The following is a 22,897-nucleotide window of genomic DNA, read 5'->3' on the forward strand; positions in this document are numbered from 1 at the left end:
CCCCTGGGTGGCTCGGTCGGTTAAGCGTCCGACTGTTGATTTCAGCTGAGGTCATGATCTCAGTCATGAGATCGAGTCCCATATCAAGGCTCAGCGTGAAGCATACCTGAGATTCTCTCCTTCTGCTCCATCCCCCTGGAGAGAGAGAGAGAGAGAGAGAGAGAGAGAGAGAGAGAGAAAGAGAGAGAAGAAAGAAAAACTCAACCTAATCTAAATTCTTCCTGTAGATAAGGAAACCAGCTCCAGTGGAATTAGTGACTTGCTTGAGCTCCCACAGTTCCTCAGTAGCAGAGATGAGATCAGAATTCAGTTATCACAGATATCTAACTGATATGTCAACTGAATAGTCAGCATGACAAAATGGGTTCAGGGACGAAATTTAGGTTGATCCAGTTCTGCCCAAAGTAAACACTGCCTCCCTGGCACAGAGAAACCCTATCACCAGAGAGACTGCCACTCTATTAGGGTCTCCAAGAGGTATGTGGAAATAGTCATTCAAACCATTCCATTTCCTTGTTCTAATACTATCCATATGTATTGGAATACCAATTTATTGATATATAATGGACCCCATCACCCACCACACACTTACCAAGAAGCTAATCAATTCAAGATATATACTAAGAAAAATAAGAAATTATACCAGAAAATTATGAACTAGACCATGAAAATTGTAATTCAAGAGAGGGAGGGGCTGGTCATAGAGGAGGTCCTGCCTAGAATCAGCCAAAACTACACAAGTCTCTCATCAGGTCAGTCTCTAAACACCAAATGTGAATGTATAAATTATGAATGTTTCAAACTGATTTAATAACAGCAAATATAAACATACCTCATTTTATTGTGCTTCACTTTACTGCACTTCACAGATAACTGTGGTTCTTAGAGATTGTACATTTGTGGCAACCGTGTGTCAAGCAAGTCTATCTGCAATCGTTTTTCCAACAGCATTTGCTCACTTCATGTCCGTCACATTTTGGTAAATTTCACAATATTTCAAACTTTCTCATTATTACTGTATTTGTTATGGTGATCTGTGACCTCTGATGCTACCATTGTGTAATTATTTTGGGGTACCACAAACCATGCTCATGTGACAGCAAACTTAATCGATAAATGTTACATGTGTTCGGACTGCTCCACGGGCCAGCTTTCCACTACCTCTTTCCCTCTCCTCAGGCCTCCCTATTCCCTGACAATAACAATACTGAAATTAGGCCAATTAACAGCCCAGTTATGGCCTCTAAACGTTCAAGTAAAAGGAAGTGTTGCACATCTCCCACTTTAAATCAAAAACTATAACTGATTAAACTTAGAGGCTGAAAGCTAGGTCTCTTGTGCAACACAGCCAATTTGCAAATGCAAAGGAAAAAATCTTCAAAGGAAAGTGTCATTCCAGAGAAAGCAGGAATGATGAGAAAGCAAAACAGCCTTATTGCCGGTATGAAGAAGATTTTAGTGGTCCGGATAGAAGATCAAACCACCCACAACATTCCCTTAAGCCAAAGCCTAATCCAGAGCAAGGCCCTAATTCTTCTATTCTATGAAGACTGAGAGAGGTCAGAAAGCTGACAAAAGTTTGAAACTGGCAGAGGTGACTCATGAGGTTTAAGAAGCCAACTTCAGAATATAAAAATGCAAGGTGAAACACCTAGAAGATGCAAGTTATCAGAAGAAAATTTAGTAGCTAAGATTAATGAAGGTGGCTACGCTAAACAAATTTTCAATATAAACAAAAGAGCCTTATATTGGAAGATGTCTTCTGCGACTTTCATAGCTATAGCTAGAGAGAAGTCAATGCCTGGCTTCAAAGCTTCAAAGGACAAGCTTACTCTCTTGTTAGGGGCTTATGCAGCTGATGACTTTAAGTTGAAGCCAATGCTCATTGACTATTCCAAAAATCCCTAGGGCCCTTAAGAATTACGCTGAATCTACTCTGCCTATGCTCTATAAATGGAACAAAGCCTGGATGACAGCACACCTTTTTACAATATGATTTACTGAATATTTTAAGCCCAACGTTGAGACCTACTGCTCAGAAAGAAAGATTCCTTTCAACATACTACTGCTAATTGAAAATGCACCTGGTCCCCCAAGAGCTCTGATGAAGATGTACAATGAGATTAATGTTGTTTTCAAGCCTCCTAACACACCATCCATTCTGCAGCCCATAGATCAAAGTGTCATTTCAATTATCAAGTCTAATTATTTAACAAATATATTTCATAAGGCTAATGCTGCCATGGATAGTGAGTCCTTTGATGGACCTGGGCGAAGTAAATTGAAAATCTTCCGGAGAGGATTCACCATTCTGGATGCCATTAAGAACACTCCTGATTCATGGGAAGAGATCAAAATATTAACATGAACAGGAGTTTGGAAGAAGTGGATTCCAACCCACATGGAGGACTATGAGGAGTTCAAGACTTCAGTGGAGGAAGTAACTGTAAATGTCGTGGAAACAGCAAGAGAGCTAGAATTAGAAGAGGAACCTGAAGGACTAAATTGCTGCAATCTTGTAATAAAACTTGAATGGATAAAGTTGTTTCTTATGCATGAGCAAATAAAGTGGTTTCTTGAGGTGCAATCTACTCCTAAAGATGAACACAAAAGGACAACAAAGTATTTAGAATAGGACATAAGCTTAGTTGACAAAGCAGCAGGAGGGTTTGAGACCATGGACTCCCAATTTTGAAAGAAGTTCTACTGTGAATAAAATGCTATCAAACAGCATCACATGCTGCAGAGAAATCATTCATGAAAGGAAGAGTCGATCAATGAGGCAAACTTCATTGTTGTCTTAAATTATTTCTTTAAGAAATTAACTGGGGCCACACCCACCCCACCATTTCAGCAACTATCACCCTGATCAGTCAGCAGCCATCAACATCAAGGCAAGAGCCTCTACCAGCAAAAAGACCATGACTTACTGAAAGCTCAGATAGTGGTTAGCATTTTTAGTAATAAAAGTATCTTTTTAATTAAGGTATGCACATTGCTTTTTTAGACATAATGTTGTTACTGCATACTTAATAGACAACAGCATGATGCAAACATAACTTGTATATGCACTGAGAAACAAAACAATTCTTCTGACTTGCTTTATTGCAATATTCACTTTATTGCAGTGGTCTGGAACCAAACCAGCAATTATCTCTGAGGTATGCCTGTAAAACTCAAAACAGTTTCTGTTAGCAACTATTTAAATATTTTAAGAATGCATATACTAATATGCAAAATTAAGCTGAACTTTAAAACAAGCGAAAACCGCAAACAGGTCTCAATAGCAAATAAGCAATCTAGAAAAACTATGTAATCACTTTTGGTTTTATATTTGAGATTTATGTTATTATAAATTAATACTCTACCATCTAAAAATAATTGGAATACCTTCCAAGTCATTTCCTCTCTTCCTGGTTTGACTCTTCAAAAGTCTAAATTAATCTTATTTTAAGATTAATTCTTCCAGAACTACTCTTTAACAACATAATTCTCAGCAGTGCATTCTACACTCCATCACAACACCATCATCTAAGACTTAAGTTTCTATAATATGATCATTAATATTCTACAAAGAAGTATATTGCTGATTTTCCATAGCTATTAAAAACAGAAACAGACTGCATAAAGAAAGTCCCAACACTACCTTAGCTAACATATTTTGTTAATCAATAAGGTACAAAAAAAAAAAAAAAAACTGGCAATGAAGCATGAAAATATTTCATAACTCCATAATTGTCCCCCATTCCACTCCACTCCATCCAACAAATTAAGGGAAGACTACACCAAGATCATGCAAATAGTAATTATATTAACCTAAACTTTAAATCTTTGAAATTGGATATATCTCCTCGAATCCTATTGTTTCTTCCTCTCCTTCAGTTTTTCTTGGAACTTACCTCTTAAGCAGCTATTGAATTTGTCCCTTTCTCTCCTTTTACATTGCCTTAGTTGAAGTCCTCAACATTTCTTGCCTGACTACTATAATCCCATTTTTTTGCAAAACTAAGTTACCTTATAAAATGTAAATTTGGGGGGCGCCTGGGTGGCTCACTCGGTTAAATGCCCGACTTCAGCTCAGGTTATGATCTCGTGGTTCATTGAGTTCAAGCCCCGCGTCGGGCTCTGTGCTGACAGCTCAGAGCCTGAAGCCTGCTTCAGATTCTGTCTCCTACTCTCTCTGCCCCTCCCCTGCTCATGCTCAGTCTCTCTCTCTCTCAAAAATAAAATAAACATTACAAAATTAAAAAAAAATAAAAAATGTAAATTTGGTAATTTTACTTCTCTACTTAACTTTCCAAGTTCCTCTCTTGCTAGTGTTTTATAGGATCTTAATAGGTTACACAAATCTTAACCATCTGTGCCCCACATCCCTCTAGCTATCCCCAGCTACAACTCCTGCTTTGGCCAAGTCTGTGGCATAACTAGGTTTTTCAGAGCTCCTTGCCTGGATACTTTTTTCTTTGCCCACTCAGAAGGTGATAAAGTCCTACAGTAGAATCAGCTCAAATATTACCATCTGAGTCTTCACTGACCCTCCTGTCAAAACAGTTAAGGTACATATTAGCACTCTGAATAAGACATTACACTTCATTATATTTTAAATAAACAACTTCAATTGAGGGTCTTTGAGCTTATTCATCTTGTATCTCAAAGACTGAATCCAGGGTATGGCACCCAGAATTAAACCAATAAACATGTGTAACAGGGGTGCCTAAGTGGTTCAGTTGGCATCTGTTGGTTGCAGCTTGGGTCATGGTCTCATGGTTTGTGAATTCAAGCCCACATCGGACTCCATGCTAGCAGCATGGAGCCTGCTTGGGGTTCTCATTCTCTCCCTCTCTCTCTGCCCCTTCCCAGCTCGCTCTCTCTGTCTCTCTCTCAAAATACTTTAAACAAACAAATAAATAAATGTAATATAGAGGCAACATGTTAAAAAACCTTAATATGGAAAATCGTTATTACTCCATGACAAAAGTTTTTGTCAAAGATTAAAAACTGTCAGTTTTAGGTGAAATAGGAAAATGAAAAAATAGAAAAACTGGTATTAAGTGCAGTGTAATTTAAAACATTAGAAACATTGAGAACTGTTACATTGCTTTGTAAAAATTTATCAAGAGTTGTTTAAACAGTGCTCACCTATGCCTTGGCAAATCGTTGTATTCCTTCTAAGTTTGGGTCAACTTCCAACATTCTATCCTTTGCACTTTCAATGTCATGAAATATCTCTGAGAGTTCCTTCCATAACAATTTTTTTTGCTTGTGTCACTTTGAGACATTTTCATCCTTCTTGTCATACCACCTTCCTCATTTATGTCAACTTATCTGCCTTCACTAAATCCCTTTGGCTGCATGTCAGGTCTCTCAATGGTGACAGCATCCACAGTCCATGGTGAGCTATTTCTTCTACAATTCCCCATCCATGTGTGATTCCAATTTCACTCCCAGTATTATCACTCTTTGCTGTACAATTCCCACTGTCAATGATCCATTTTTGTAAAATGTGTCGTGAGTTTATTAGTGGAAGACAAAAAGGCAACACTGCTACACACTGTGACTATGCATGAACTGTGTAACAAATATACAGTGACCAACCATGGGCAGACTCTGAAATAAGTGACATGAGTGTCACTGGGTCACAATGCACACCTGTTATTTACATAATGAAGAACAAGGAGTTCTTACTTCAAGCAATTATTCATTCTTAAAGTATGGTGGAAACTAAAATGGGAACCCTCTTGTTGGATGGCTGGTGCTACTGACCTAAACCCTGATAACTGAAATGTGTATACTGAAAGTATACAAAGCACTGATGGTTTCCAAAAATCTATCTGGTATGTCATTTTCTTTTTAAAATGGTTTTAATCTGTTAGCAGATGCTGTAAACTGCTTCAAAGTTTACACATCATTCAAATTGCCAATATACTCCTTTTTTTTTTTTTTAAGTAGGCTTCATGCCCAACATGGGGCTTGAGCACACAACCCTGAGATCAAGACCTGAGCTAAAATCAACAGATGCTTCACCGACTAGGTCACTCAGCACCCCCAACTGCCAATATATTTCAGTTAAAGTACCCCATTCAAGGGGCAAGTGGGTAGCTAAGTTGGTGAAAAGTCTGACTCTTGACTTCAGCTCAGGTCACGATCTCACAGTCTGTAAGATAGAGCCCCACATAGGGGTCTGTGCTGGCAGCGTGGAGTCTGTGTAGGATTCTCTCTCTTCTCTCTCTGTGCCCCTCCCCTGCTCATACGCACTCAAAATAAATAGACATTTTTAAAATACGAATTAAAAAATAAAGTACCCTATCCAACTTTAAATTTAAAAAATGATTATTTTTACATTAAAGCTTCAAAGACTGACTAAAGTGGATGGATTGATCAATTACAGAACACACTTAGAAACTAAAAAGTCACAAATTGGTATTTCTTTGATATAACTCACTGACTGAAAATTTAGGAATTGGGTCATCAAAAGAAAACAGAATCAACTAAGCTTACAAATTGCCTTTTGAAGTTATTCAGCAACTCAAAATAATGTCTATCAATTTCAATTTGTTACTTAATACTACAAAATATACTAACCCAAAGTAGTTGAGAAGCTTTATCAGATCACATAAACCGTGCATGCAACTACACAGTGCCCACAAATAGAGGAAAGTATGCCAATTATTCATTTCCAGTGGGTGGGTAACTTTCTATCCAATCCTAAAGGCTTACTACTAATTTGGTTCAACTTGGCTTAATTCCTAGAAGACTGGACTGGGGAGTTCATGAATTATCAACATCTGACAAATTCTAAGACAGTAACATCAGGGTTGAATTTACCAGTTAGTATTTGACTCACAAATGTACTAACTATATTTGTCTTTTAAAGGTGATCAAAGGTGCTAACCATTCTACAGTTCAAAAAAGAAGTAATTTAGTGAGAATATTTTATTGGCTTTGACATTTTAAATTTATCTCAGAAAATACTAACAAATCCTCATACAGGAGTCTAGACTACTGAAATAAATATTTCTTGGAATCCAAGAGGTCTTTACTGCTTACATCTTATGTTACTGACATTCATACTTGAATGAGCTTCAAATTGGAAAAAAATCTGAGGTCTCTCCCTGTTTAAAGTCTTTACTGGTATCTCACAGCTCTTAGTATATATAACACTAAATCTTTTAAGCCTGGTTTATAAAGCACTTTAAGCACTTATTTCTTATGCCTGTCAAGCCACTAGTTCCCCAGGACTGCTCTTCCCTCATCAATAGACTTCTTTCAGTTCCTCAAATGGCCACCCTCTCTCACTCCACCTCTCAGGCTGGTACTTCTCATCTTCTCCCAACCTGTTCTTCCTCCAACCCATGCCCTTATGCTAACATCCTCTGCCATTCTTCTGGCTAATTCCCACTCCACCTTCAACTTAAAAGTAATTGCCTCCGAAAATCCTTCCCTATATACCAGAGGTCAGGTAACCAAGTAGATACTCCCATAACTATTTCAATTATCAACACTCATCAAATTATAGCAATTACTTATTTAAAGATTGTCTTGCCCCTACGACTACAAAATGAGTGAAAATAAAGAATGAGTTAATTTTGTTCACTTCCCATCTCTCCCATTTGTAGTACAATGTCTACCATTCAGTAGATTCTCATTTAAAATATTTAAGTGGGTGAGTGAAGGAATAATAGGAAAGAGTATCATCTTCTTACCGAACTTTCAGGTGTCCTCTCTATAATCTTATCTCCTACTTCTCCAAGCTATTATTCAATACACCATAAATAGTGCAGTCACAATCTGGAATGCCTTTCTTCCTTCCTAACTAACTTTTCACTCTGGCCCCCTTCAAATAAGACCAGTCATTGCTCATCCTTCTAAATCTCCATCATCTTCCTGTACTACTTTTTTGGCATTTCACAACCAGACTGTCAAAGCAATCTTCTGTTTTCATTTTGGTACTAGAAAGCTGCTCACATTTTAAGCAGGGACTATGCCCCATTACCGAATATAATTCTTGGCCCTCCATAAACGTTTGCTGCTGCTACTACTGATGAGGTCAAGTTTATGTACCTCTTCTATCCCCACAAAGTCTCCTGCTATATACTGTTATAACCTATCAAAAATAGAGTGTGAGTGTACAGAAGTATATTCATGCAGGAACATTTATACACAAATGTCCCATCTCACTCTGAAGTCTTTCGTTCCCTGTCTAAGATCTTTAAGGCATTTATTTATTCCTTAAACCCATAAGGTAAGATACTTAATAGTGAGATATTCCAAAGGTCCATCAGGATCCTCAATAAAATAACAATTATTACAAACTAGTACTTACCAGGTTCCCAAGAACCGTTCTATGAACTTTACACATATATATTCACTTAATCCTCACAAGAAACCTATAAGGAAATATATAATTACCCCCATTTTACTTGTAAGGAAATCAAGACACAGCAGTGTTAAATAACTTGGCCCAAGGTCACAAAGCTGATAGACAGCGAAACCAGTATTCAAACCTAGGCAATCTGGCTTCAGGTAACGTATTCAGAAAGTTCAGAATCATTCAACAAAATTCACAAGAGCAAGAAAATAAGGTGTTTCTGGTCAAATACCACATAAATACAGTGAAAACAAAGTAGACAGACTACTTCAATCTACAATTCAAGTTTACGTTTTAGGTTTACATAGTATTTAAAATATAACTGGTGATAACATTTTATTGAGCTCTTACTAATTACCAGGGATTCTGTGAATCCTTTTAATACCATCCTTAGTTCTTATACTAACTCCAAGAAACAGGTAAGAAGACTAAGGTTAAGTAAGATTAAATAATCAGAAGTTAAATAACATGCCAAGGTCACATATAAGTAGTCATGTCTTAGACAAAGTTCTTAAACTAACAAAGTTTACCTTTAATGAAAGCATTTGCCTAAACCAGAATTTAAATTTATTGTAAATACCTTCCAGTTCAGCATAATTTATCTATAATTTTGCATAACTGGTGCATAAAACCTGCTTCTAAAACATTCTTGTCATATTTTCTTTATAATACTACCAACAGTGATGCAAGGTAGCACAATAAAGTTAAAATACATTCCTGGGGTGCCTGGGTGGGCTCAGTCAGTGAGTGACCAACCTCAGCTCAGGTCATAATCTTGCGGTATGTGGGTTTAAGCCCTTCGTTAGGCACTGTGCTGACAGCTCAGAGCCTGGAGCCTGCTTCAGATTCTGTGTCTCCCTCTCTCTCTGGCCCTCCCCTGCTTGTGCTCTGTCTGTGTCTCTCTCAAAAATAAACATTAAATAAATAAATAAATAAATAAATAAATAAATAAATTCTTAATATGGTAGAGAACAAGTATTATTTGGCTTACCTTTATAAAAGACATATTCTCAATCATTTATAAAATATCATTATTTATCTAGCTCAGTAAAAGGGAAAAATTTACATACCACTAAAAGAGCCTGGACTACAATCATCATTATTATCATCACTGCATTTACAAAGTCTATTCTGAAACACTTCATATTCATTAACTAACTTAATCCTTTAATAATCCTATGATAAAGTTACTATTCACTCCATTTTACAGCTGAGCAGCCAGAGGCACAGACAGGTCACACAGCACAAGGTTGTACATTTAGAATATAGTAAATTCAGGACCATCACAGCAGCAGGCTGTCCCCACACCCCAATCTATGCTCCACAACAAGAGCATTCTATCACAGCAACAGAACTCAACACCTTGTATAAAACTGTAAATTGATAACAGCAATCATTTGCTCTTTTTCCAAGTTATTTCTAAATTCAAAGATTAGGAAATTCCACAACTACATTAAAGAATATTAAGCTGGGAAGCACTTATCCAATAGACATCTTCATCTATCATCAATAAAGCTGGCACTTTGTTGGTGTTTTATTCATAAACCTGAGTGTTCCATTAAGAAAAAGATATCTAGGGGCGCCTGGGTGGCTCACTCGGTTGAGCGTCTGACTTCAGCTCAGATCCCATCTCACTGTTCGTGGGCCTTGAGCCCCACGGTTGGGCTCTGGGCTGACAACTCAGAGCCTGGAGCCTGCTTCAGGTTCTGTGTCTCCCTCTCTCTGACCCTCCCTGCTCGCACTCTGTGTTTCTCTCTCCCAAAAATAAACATTAAAAAAAAAATTAAAAAGAAAAAGATATCTAAATCATCATTACACTTGCTTTGAAATTACCATCTTTGAAATACTTGATATAGTTTTTAGTTACAGCATAATATAAAAACTAAGATAGTTAACTACTTGAGAAAAGATTCACTACAGATTATAAAACAGATTTCATCTCCTCTGAGCTAGAGATGATCAGCTTCCTAATTTTGGAATTATATAAAGTTGCCCAAGGAAACACTGAAGGTGGCTGGTCCTCATACAATTAGATAGTAGATAATCAAGTCCAAAAACATGAATCATGAAAGAAAATCCAAATTTAACCTCACATTTTAATCATTTACTACTTATCTTCTTCTCTTATACAGCATAATTCACTTAAGAGCAGAATTATTGAAACTGAGGAAAAAATACAAGATAAAATTTTCAAAACATTTTTCCAGGTAACTCTAGGTAAGTCACTATGAATAAATAGTATAATATTCTCAGTGAAGGAGAGTGGACCAGGATTTGAATAAGGATCCTTTTTTTTTTTTTAAAGATTTTATTTTTAATGTTTATTTATTTCTGAGACACAGACGTGAACTGGGGAGGAGCAGAGAGAGAGGGAGACACAGAATCCAAAGCAGGCTGTATCTAGGCTCTGAGCTTCAGCAGAGAGCCTGATGTGGGGCTCGAACTCACAAACCTTGAGATCATGACCTGAGCCAAAATCAGACGCCTGAGCCACCCAGGCATCCCTGAATAAGGATCCTTTTATCCACAACAGGATTATTTTATAATGGTGTATCATCTAGTTGAAGGAGTTACCACATTTGAAAAACAATGATCAAAGAACTCTAATAAAATTACAAAGAGAAGGAAACAAATTTAAATGAAGGCTTATTCTGTGTTTACCTATACTGTATAGATAAGGAAATTAAGATTCTGAAACATTGAAAACTCTGATTAAAAAAAAAAAATCACACAGCTATTAAGTGGTGGGATTAAAGATTAGAACCCAGACTTAATTCCTCTGTAACATTCCTAGAACATTAAATTCTGAAACTTTTCTTTGATTATTCAAAGATGCTTCATGATAGTATTTGTGACTAAAACTAAGTTTTCTAGTAGATTAGTAACAAATTGGTTTCCATTGGACACCACAGGTTAGGCAGATTTCTTACATATGACAACTTTAAAAGGCTCAACCCAGAGAAGAAAAAAATTGATAAAATGGACTTCATCAAAATTAAGAACTTCTGCTCCTTGAAAGATACTGTTAAGAAAATGAAATGACTACTGGTAGACTGGGAGGAAATACTGCAAAACACATATCTGAAAAAGGACTTGTATCTAAAATACATAAAGAACTCATAACACTCAATAACATAATTTTTTAAAAAACAGGCAAAAGGTATGAAGACATTTCACTAAAAAGATATACACATGGCATAAACACATGTGAAAAGCTCCCCATCATTAAGGAAATGTGATTTAAAATCATAAAGAGATACCCCTACATACTTATTAGACTGACTAAAATTAAGAAAAATATAAACAAAAGACCTGACAACACCAGTGCTGGGGAAAGACTCAGAGCAACTGAACTCTCAAACTGTTTTCTTCCAGTTCTCATACAGTACTGACAGGCATGCAAAATAATGTGGTCACTTTCGAAAAGATGGCAGTTTCTTATAAATTTAAGTATATGCTTAGCATACTACCCAGCAATCCCACTCCTCAGTAGTTATCCAAGAGAAATGAAAATATATGTTCATGCTAATGTTTACAGCAGCCCTATTCATAATCTCTCCAAACTGGAAATAACACAAATGCCCTTTAGCTGGTGAATGGATAAACTTGGTAAACATCCCTACAATAAACTACACAGAAATAGAAAAAACTGCTTTTACACTCATGACACATAGATGAATCTAAATGTACTATGCTAAAAAAAATTTTTACTTAGAAAAATTTTATATTATGCTAAGTGACAGAAACCAGACTCAAAGCTACATGCTCTGTGGCTCCATTTATAGGACATTCTAGTAAAGGCAAACTATCAGGGCTTTTCAGGAGTTGGGGTTAAGGGGATGGACTGATTGTAAAGGATACAAGGAAACTTCTTGGAGTGCTAGATAAATCCTGTATCTTGACTACAGTAGTTTTACATGACTACATACATTTGTTAAAGCTCAGCACATTGTACTAAGAAGGATGAATGTTAAGGTAATGTAAATTGTACCTCAGTAACATAAACATCAACAAAAAACTAATATAAATGCAATTATGCAAATAATTCGTTACAAATGAATTATAATGGATATGAATTTGTAACCACAAACCCAGTGTAGAACATCATACCTCCATTTTAAAAAATCACTTAAAAATATTCCTTTAGAATATTCGCTTAACTCATACAGGGCATATATACCATTTTGTAACGTACCATAGCATTAGCATTATTGGGTTTTATTTCAGTAAAATAATTATTTAAATAAAAATACTGCATGCATTCACTTTTTTCCAAAACCAATTTCATTAGTTTCTAAACGGGCTGAATGCTTTCATGTGCCAAGAAACAATTTTATATCATTCCTTTGTTATAACTGAATAAAAAAACATTGCTCTTATAAAAAGAATTAATTTACTACTGAAGACCTCATGGTTATAGATTTTTCAAATCTCTGTAATACCATCATCCACTTATTGGTCCATTTGACTTCAGAAATCTTAAGAAAACAGCAGTTAAATAGCTTTTATTACATTTGAAAGAGGTAGGTGTGTGTCTGGAATGATAGCTATTTTTCTCGTTTAGGGGGTGAGAACACAAAGCAGCCCCAAACTAAACTCTGAGGAGTACAAGTCTCTGTTTTCAAAGCTGTAACCTATTAAATAGTCCAGATTACATTTAACTCCTTTTAAAAGCAGTTCCCTTCCTCCCCCCACTGCCCCCCCCCGCCCCATTCTGTATATTCAGGGGCTCTCAATGCCAGAGAAAACAGCCCCTCTCATTTGTATAACACTAATAGTTTATAAACGCATTTTCTATTATCTCTTTTAATTCTCACCAAGGCCTATGAGAAAGTGTTTTGTTTTTTTAATTTCCATTTTGTAGACATCAAAACCCCCTTGGAAGGTCAGATTAGTTGTTCAAAAATCACACACACCAGGTTAAGTGGCAGGGCCAGAATGCTGTTTTTTTTTAATTTCTTTTTTAACGTTTATTTATTTTTGAGACAGAGAGAGACAGAGCATGAATGGGGGAGGGTCAGAGAGAGGGAGACACAGAATCTGAAACAGGGTCCAGGCTCTGAGCTGTCAGCACAGAGCCAGACGCGGGGCTCGAACTCACGGACCGCGAGATCATGACCAGAGCCGAAGTCGGCCGCCTAACTGACTGAGCCACCCAGGCGCCCCCAGAATGCTGTTTTTTATTACTCTGGTATCCATTAGCATCTACTACAGCCTGAAGACAGCCAACATTATGGGAAAGCTATACCTAACAATGTCTAGTAATACTAGCAACACTTGATAGCCACAATGTATTATTAAAGGAGAGTGAGTAAAGAACAGTTTAGTGACTACTAAACGTGGAATGAAATCCTGGATGGAAAAAACCAAAGGCCATTACTGCAACAAGAGGCAAATTTGAATAAACATGCGTATTAGACAATACAACTCAATCAATGTTTAATTCCCTGAATTCGATAACTGTAACATAATACGTAGAGAAAGTCCTTGTTCTTAGGTGATACATATTTTAAATATTCAGGAATGAAAGGTTATGATATCTGCAACTTACTGAAAGTGATTCAAAAAAATGTATGTGTGTATAGAGAAATCAAATGGCAAGATGCTAACCGGTGACCTAGGTGAAGATTATACCGTACTCAGTTATTACTACTGAATATATAAGATCGAAATTTCAAAAGGTGTTGAAGATGAAAAGTAAAACATTAATATTCTCTAAGTTTTCTTAAACAGCTATTAGTCATTTCCAATGAGATCTTTTGTTAAGAAACTGAATTTAAAAAGACACAATTTTTAGTGCCTCTGTAAGTTAACTCTAGTTGAATCAAACAGTATTGGTTCATTTAAAAAACAACAGGGTTCATGTTAAAAAACAATTGGTTCATTTAAAAAACATGGCAGCAAACAACACATAATATTTCTGAGGAACAGCTCATACTTTTTTAATGCTATGGCAATTTTTAGTAAAATTTACATACTGTCCTTAATTTTAAGAAGCCTAACATCTGCTAAAAACAGATAAAATCCAATGTCCAATTCTTATGGATCATTAACAGTATTCCAAAAAGAGTAGACATGCTGTCAGATAGTACATACTTAGCTAAAATTCAATCCATTTCAATATATATGATTTTACCATTGAGTGTTTCTCCCATCCCATTCCAAAAGATTTTTTTTAACAATTTTTTGTAATCTTAATATATTTCACAATAACTGCAGTGAAGTTGCACCATGTACATTATTTTATTTCCATGAATTCAACCATAAGCCCTCAGGGAAAAAACACTGTGGATTTCAACAGCATAGACACCATTTCACTAACAAACATGCCTTCCCCAAGGAGCACTAAGCACAAGTATGAGAATGGAGCTGTCCAGTTAACACATGCCTTTCTCCCTGTGCATCTTGCCAAGCTTCACTCCTAGTATTTAAAGGATTCTTGTGCAACAGATCCCACAATGTAAGCCAACTCTTCACCTGGTGCTCAACTAAAGAAATTTATTTTTAAAGTTTCTGAAGGAAAAACTAGCTACTTTGTACTTCTAGGAGACAATAAACGTGTAACACAATTCACAACCACTTTAAGAGATTTTCAAAGGTTATTTTAACTAAAATCTATTTTTTTGTCACATGTACTAACTTCACAACTTAACTCTATCTGAACATGCAACTCCAACATAAATGTACACTATTATTTACATCAAGAACATAACACACTTCAATGCAAGGAGGACTTCTTTCTAAAGGCTACATTCAGAAACATTCCTTAAACTTTCTAGGTCAACTCCATGTATTTCTTTTTAGTTATTCCTGAGTCCACCAATTTGTACTTTCTTTCTCTATATTTTAACCTGATCTAACCGCACTTCTATATTTTAACCTGATCTAACCGCACTTCTACATTCTTCCTACTCATAGACTCACAGCAAAAAGAAACTCAGAAATCACAATCTAGGGGTGTCTGGGTGGCTCAGTCGGTTAAGCATCGGACTCTTGATCTTGACCTCAGCTCAGGTCATGCTCTTTCAGTTCGTGAGTTCGAGCCCTGTGAACTCACAAACTTGTAGACAGAAATCCAGAAAAGAAAAAAAAAAGTTCAGAAAAGACATTTATAAAGTGATGCTGAAACACAGTGAAACAAAGCAGCTCTTTGGCATTTAGAATCCTCAATACTAAGTTCTGAGTACTACTGACTAGAACAGTTTTAGTATTTCTTGATCTGCAGAGGAACATAAGGGAATCCCATAAAATTGGGCCTCTTCCTTACAAAACTTAGTTTTGAATACAATTAGCTTATCATTTTATTCTGATGTCTTATTTTTATAATTCTTATCCCTGATGTTCTTTATATTAACTCTACTTTTTTGTTTTTGTAAGTTGTATTTACTTAAGTAATGTCTACACCTAACATGGGGCTCAAATTCACAACCTTGATATCAACAATCACATGCTCTTCTGACTGAGCCAGTCAGGGACCCCTTATTAACGCTTGACTTTAAAATAAAAAACACTCTACAGGTTTGAAAAGTATTTTTAACAAAAAGTACAATAAATTTTTAAAATTCTATTTGAAGCTTTCAACCTGGATTTTTAAAAAATAATAAGGTAAAAATAACAATTTTTCATTTTCATAATGAGGTATAAACACTGAGGGGACCACTGTGGAGATTATTTCTCTAAATCAGCCTAAACTAAGTCATAGATAGAAAAAGTTTTCTGTGACATCAGGATAGAATTCTCTAAAGCCCACTTCTTCATAGCATACACTCTTTATTTTCTTTTAAAAGGTCAGTGCAGAATAACATGAGTTTTACACTAAGATTTAAAGAAGCTTTTCAGATCTTTGAATCAAAGTCAGACATCAAAAAATCATAGTTTAATGACCTTAACTTAAGTGCGAAAGTTCTTTATAAAATTCCAACCACATCGGGGCACCTGGGTGGCTCCGTCGGTTAAGCAGCGACTCTTGGTTTTAGTTCAGGTCATGATCTCGGTGTTCATGTGTTCAAGCCCCATGTCAGGCTCTACAGTGACAATGTGGGGCCTGTTTGGGATTCTCTCTGCCTCTCCCCCAGTCTCTCTCAAAATAAATAAACTTAAATAAATAAGTAAATAAAATAATGTTGCCGATACTACTAAGGAAGCATTATTTAGTTTTTTTTAGCTTGCTTAATAGAAGTGCCTAAGTTTGGGCTGAACACTATACCTTCACAATAAGGCTGACCTTCAAGGGCCAAACCCAGGAGTTGTGTCATGATCTGTTTCTGATCACAGACCTCTTTGAGAATCTAATGAAAGTTAAAAAGCCTCTTCTAGGGGTGCCTGAGTGGCTCAGTTCGTTAAGCATCTGACTTCGGCTCAGGTCATGATCTTGTGGTCCGTGAGTTCAAGCCCCGCATTGGGCTCTGTGCTGACAGCTCAGAGCCTGAAGCCTGCTTCAAATTCTGTGTCTCCCTCTCTGTCTGCCCCTCACCTGCTCATGCTTTGTCTCTCTCTCTCTTCCAAAAATAAATATTAAAAAAAAAATATAAAAAAAATAAAAAGCCTCTTCTCAAAATACTCCATATGTGCACATACAAATTTTTATTATTTTATTTTTAAAAAATATTTATTTATTTAAATAATCTCTACACCCAGCATGGGGCTTGAACCCATGACCCCAAGATCAAGAGTCACACGCTCTTCAGACTGAACCAGACAGGAGCCCCACATACAGAATTTTAATAAAATTTTGAAGGGAGGAGTCATCATACAATCTATCAATCCATAGAAATAATTGTTATCACTGGTTACACAGGAAGAAATCCTTAAAACTTAATGCTTCTGGTATTCATACAGATTCTGATGAGAGTAAGAAGAACACCAGACAGGCATCTGCGATCTGAAGATGTTGGTGAAAGCTGCAATACCTTCTGTTCTATGGTACCATAACTTCCAAAGCCATAGAAGTCGGATTCTGGTAAATGTCCATCTCTGCTCAGCAATCCCAAGACTCATGACCCTGTGCCATATCCACCTCTTATCATCTAGATTCTGCAAGCTGCTTTCTTTCATCTACTGTAGTTGCTGACAAGTCCACCCAGTCCACCCTTTAAAACCTTCAGGGACACAATGTTTCAAAAGGCAAGCCACAGCAGTTTTAAGCAACTCTGAAGAAAGTTCCTTTTTAATTTGACTAACCTGGTTTGTAAATTTTAGATCCTGCCCTACTGAATTTCTCCTCTTCTCAGTACCAGTAGGTAACAAAATAGTTTACCATTCAAAGAATCTAATCCTAAAACCAGGAGCAAAAAATCATTTAGCTCTACTTTTACCAAACAGATAAGTCAGAATAATGATGAAAAGCACTTTCTATTTGGAAGTCAAAATGTAACAGATCAGTACTGTTCAGTTCAAGAAAAATGAAAGGTTTCCACGTACACAGCATTTCCTACTTTGCTGAGCTTCTTTCACTGCGTAAAAAATTAAAAAGTATCAACATGAAAAGATTCAGATTATAGTCAATATTAACATCAGTTCTGTCTGCAAATAGTTTATTCTTTGTATCTCTATTTATGTCTGTGATTCTGCAATAAACAGTTCTAATCAATGCAATATAAATATAGAAATCATTATTTATTCATCAGAAAAAGACTGGCTTTCAAGAACTGTAAGCTGTCTCAGTCACCTTCAACAGCGCCTTTTTCATAATAAGAAACATCTCTTATTGAAACCAGTGTATTAATAAGGTCCACTGATCATATATAAGCAATCTGACACAAATGCTTGTTTCCTTTGAAAACAAAGGAAACACTAATAATTATATTTGTTATTTTCTTCCTTAAATTATCCCACACTAGTGCTGGACAAAAAAGATTCACAAGTATTTTACAAACAGTGATTGATGCAGTCAATCAGATAGGAAAATGTTAACCAACAGTTAATTGGATTAACACTAGGGCAAAAATCTCACTTTCAAACGACTACTCAGGGGGGCTCGCTTTCCTGGGCTCTGTCTCAGCCCAACAATGCACAGTCCTAAGGAAGAGTCTACCTGGTAAGGAGCTTCTTTTGGGTCCTTCAGTAATTAAACTTCCTGCAGAGATACAAAGAACGTCCACTTAAATGAATTTTGGCCTTATTTTGCAAATTCCATTGGGGCACTATTTCCCTAAATTTACATGGTAGGTATACAACAATCCCTGAGTTAAGAAATATGTTTCCTGATAAATAACCACTTCTCTAATTTTCCAGAGTGCCTTGAAGAATAAATACTGTGTTTAAATAAAGACCCCCTCCCCCCCACCAAAGGCAGTGCCACACCTCACCTTATCAGAACTGCAAGACACACAAAAGGCATGTTAAACTCAGGAAGTCGGACCTCTGAGCATTTCTCTTGTGATAAAATCATCTATACAAACATTTCAGTTGATTTTTAAAACTGAAAATTCCATCACAAGCAAAATATGCACAGCAGAATTTTCTTACAGTCCATATTATTGGATACCCTAGTATTTCAACCTTGTCAGTTTTAAATCAATGTGGTATATACACTTGTACCCAAGCAAATACTGAGTCCCGAATTAGTTTAATTATGCCTGTTTTTTAAGCACAAAATTCTTTTATGAGCTTGTTAATATACAACTGAACACTCGAAATAGCTTATTTAAAGCAGGACTACAGATAGTCAAACACTGCCCCACCCCTCGTAAGAGTGGATGACTGGAACATTTTAATACACTCCATCACGTAGTAGCACAGCTATAAGAACCTTCATACTGGCACCAGAAGTTACACATTTTCCAGTACAGTTTATACTTCAAAGAATTTCTGCATCATCCTCAATACCAGATGTCGCCAACATTCAGGTACACTGAAGGCAAGTTATTGATAACCACAAGCCCTGTTAACGTCCCCCTTTCAACATAAACTTGCGCTCTTTTCTCATTTCTTTCAACGTGAAGTCGCTGAATGCAAAGAAATAGAGTGTTTTCGCAATTTTAACTGTTTACGCAATTAAGTTTATTAATTGGAAGGCTGGAATCACTACATTATGAAATTTTCAAACAGTAACGACGTAAAACAAGATACAAAGGTGAAAAAGTCTGTTTCCTTCAACACTGAAAGACCTTTGAGTTTTGCAAAGTGTTTGCGGGATTCCAAGCAGGATTTCCAAAATCCACCCCTCCCCCAGCCGCCTCCCCCTCCCCGCAGCCTCAGTCTGGAGGTCGTTATCTTGCCGCGGCTGGGATGCTACTCACCGAGTTTTTCCACCAACTTGAGCATCACCCCTCCAATGTGCACTTCCCCGGTCACTCTTAGGGTGACATCGCGGTTCAGGTCCGTCACATGGACGCTCAGTTCCCACGTCCCATCGGCGTAGCAGCCATCTGGCATCCTTATCCCGTCCAGAGCCATGGCTCCTTCCTGCGAGCACGGAGGAAATGGCTCTCGTAAGCGTCACTCCCCCAAAGGAAGGCAAGTCCCACCGAATTCGCAGGGTCCGCCGCGGAGCGGGAGGAGGCGGAGGCCCCGAGGGTTTCCGCACGAGCTCGGGAGCGCGGCGGCGGGGCGGGAGCGCGGGCGGGATTGTGCGCCCCGCGCCCTTCCCGGCGGCCGCCCGCGCTCCCGCCCCGGCGGCGGCCCTCGGCCGGACTCGGCGCCGCCCGCCCGCCCCGCGCGGCCCCAGCCTAGCGGCCCTCGCCTAGCGGACCGCGGCGGGCTTCACCTGCCGTACTGCCGGCCGCGCCGCGGCGCGGGGCGACGCCGCCCGCCGGCCCCACGTCCCTCCTCCCCGCCCGCTCTCCCCCTCGGGTCCCCGCCGGGGTCCCGGCCCCTCTCACCGCGCGCTCCTCGCGCTCCCGGCCCGGGGCTCGCGCGGCAACAGGCGCGGGGGGCGGCGGCTCGAGGGGCGGCGGCGCCCGGACCCCCTCCTCAGCCGGCGAAGCGCTGCCTCCCGGCTGGAGCGACTAATGGAGTCCTGTCGTCGCGGCCCCTAGCCTCCCTCCCGGCGCTCCACCCCTCTCTCCCCGCCCCCTCAGTCGGACGGCTCGGGCTGGGCGCGCCTGCTCCCTCCTCCTCCGCCCGGACGAGCAGTCGCGAGCGGGCCGGACCGCCTCGCCCCCTCCCCCACTGTCCCCCGCGGCCGCGCCGCGGGCTAGGGGCCGCGCGGACTCCCGGGCTGGGGCGGGGGGGAGGGCGGGGCGGCGCGCGCGGTGGTGGGGGGAGCCGAGCGGGGGAGGCGGGGGGCGCCCGCGGCGCAGCAATCTCAGCCCCGCCGAGCCGCTGCCCTTTTATGGAAATGAAGGACCGGGAGTAGGGATTGAATCCAACATCCGGGCTCTCGGCGGCGGGACCTGAGGAGGGGGAGCGAGGGGAGCGCGGGCGGCCTCCCGCGGGGGCGCGGTGGGCGGCCGGGCGCTGCGTTCCGCTCTCGGGCCTCGGGCTTGGCCGGGGCCCGTGGCGGTGGGTGTCTGTGCGTCCAGCGGGAGAAGTGGGCTTGTCCGTGAGAAACGGCCACAGGAAATTCCCAGGGCAAGGTCGTGTGGAGGGAACAAAGTCCCCCGCCCCCTCCCCACGCCTGGAGCCGGTCCCGAAGTCTCGGGGCGGGAAGAGGTGCCACCCTCCGGGAGCTGGAGAGAGGGGTTTGGGAAGTGAAAACTTTAGGAAGTAAATGGCCAAGCTAGCTTGCATGAACATCCCACAAAAGAATGAGAAAACCCGGAGGGAGGCGAACCACAGAAACTGCTTTGCAAGCAATGTCCGGCACAATCAGCAACTCCTACTGGACTCCCAAGAGTTTGCGCTGTTAACCCGTTCGCAAGCTCCAGCCAGAAGCGAGTCAAATACCCTTACGATGGTCACTGGGGGGCGGGGGGCGCGGGGGATGCAGTACTTTCAGAAACTTTCCCCAGCTGCTCCAGCTTTTTGTATTTCTGTATCTTTATACGCAGCTTAGAGGTAACAGTCTAAGTCTTTTAGATGGCTAAACATCTTCTACCCCACCCTCGGTCACACCTTGAAAGAATTCTAATGGCTCAGGAACGGTGCCAGCAGGTTCAGGGAAGAACTAGAGAACTTTACCTGTTGAGACTGCCTAGTGATAGAAAAAGGTCCCCTCCTGCGTCCTACTCTACTTCCAGTTCCCCAATTTACTGTTGCATTCAACTCAGAAACATCCATCCAGGAACCTGCCTTGTTGGCAAACGCGTGCCTTGAAAAATTCAGGTCAGGAAGACACAGCTAAGGTATCTCAGGGCCCATAAAAGACCCCAGTTTTCAATTACTTTGAAGAGGAACCTACTAGGCAAATAACCCTTTTGTTCATCAATGCAATTGGGAAACGAGGTTAGAGGCTTCAAGAAAAGGGTGGGACCCGTAAAAGCGAGAAAGGAAAGCAACGGAATTCAGATGCCAGAGGTTTGGCATAAAAAATAGGGAAAACCACTACAGTATTTTCAGCTAGTCATCATGGAGAAATTGATGCCTCAAGTCGGTAGTCTCTCCACTCTCCCAATTATTTCTACTCATGGAGGGAGGTTCCAGACAATTCTCTTGGAAAGCAATACGAATGTCCAGAGAGGAGGGAATATTTGGGTGAATTATGGTGTTAAAAATATACAGGAAAACGTTACTAAAATAGGGAATTACTTGTTAGGGTGAAAAAAAACCTGTACATGTGGCTGTAACATCACAAGCTTATCTATTCTCAAATATTCAGAGAAAAAAGACTGGAAGGAAATACACCAGGATGTTAAGAAGCCGTCTGGGTGTTGAGATCATGGGAGATTTTTTTTCTTCGTCATTTTCTAAGACCCCAAAGCTTTGCATTCAGAACTTAGTTCTATCACTACCTTAAATTTCATCCAGCATCTCAGTTTCTCTGTGCATGCCATTACAGTCACAATGATGGAATAGGTATTTGACTCACAGCAGGATTTTCAGGGGTTTCCTTTTGTGTTTTTTAATGTCCCCAAATGAAACATGAGTTCTTTGAGAGCAGGGACTTCAAATGCTTTGCATTGCCCACAAATTTAGCTTGAAAACGAAGGAAATGGAAAACATGCTGGCATCAAATCAATACAAACGTCAAAGAAAGTGTAGGCGGTGGAGAAACCTCATTATCAGAGAAATCCTGGCTTTGACATTTTAGGTGTTTGTTTATTTCCACATCTTATCTTAAAAATATTTGGGGAAAGGTATAAGGATGCAAGAACTATGAGATAGCATGCATTATGAATGGCACAAAATGAGGGAGAGGGAGGGAGAAGGTGGAAAATGGAAGGATAGAGCTTTATAATGGAGCCAGGAATGAGACTAAGAATTGTACCTTAAGGACTTTTGTAAGTGTTCCAGTAAGTTCCAAGTAACTACTGCTTCTCAAATACGCCTTTACAGAACCAAAAATATCCATGTCCTTTCTGAATATTCCCTTTCCTTCAGACAGATTGGTCGAAGCTGTCATGTCTCAGAAACCCTTTTAACACTCAGTTTCCACATTCTCGTTCTTTTCTCACTCTCCAGTGAGTTACTTTCTGAACAACCTCCCAC

At 39.3% G+C, this 22,897-nt stretch overlaps 1 protein-coding gene across 4 annotated transcripts in view; it reads right to left on the reverse strand.

Moving 5' to 3' along the window:
- The window catches only part of FERMT2 (fermitin family member 2), an 85,753-nt gene extending 65,522 nt beyond the window's left edge, over positions 1-20,231 (reverse strand). For all 4 annotated transcript variants that reach the window (XM_030319122.1, XM_030319121.1, XM_030319120.1 and 1 more), the window contains exons 1-2: positions 20,191-20,231; positions 19,609-19,774 (exon numbers count right to left, since the gene is read on the reverse strand). In XM_030319122.1, coding sequence (XP_030174982.1) covers positions 19,609-19,765 — 157 coding nt within the window. In that variant the 5' untranslated portion in view covers positions 19,766-19,774; positions 20,191-20,231. The remainder of the gene's footprint in view (positions 1-19,608; positions 19,775-20,190) is intronic.
- Positions 20,232-22,897: the final 2,666 nt, after the last annotated feature.

The sequence above is a fragment of the Lynx canadensis genome, chromosome B3, assembly GCF_007474595.2.
Source record: "Lynx canadensis isolate LIC74 chromosome B3, mLynCan4.pri.v2, whole genome shotgun sequence".
Classification (NCBI taxonomy): domain Eukaryota; kingdom Metazoa; phylum Chordata; class Mammalia; order Carnivora; family Felidae; genus Lynx; species Lynx canadensis.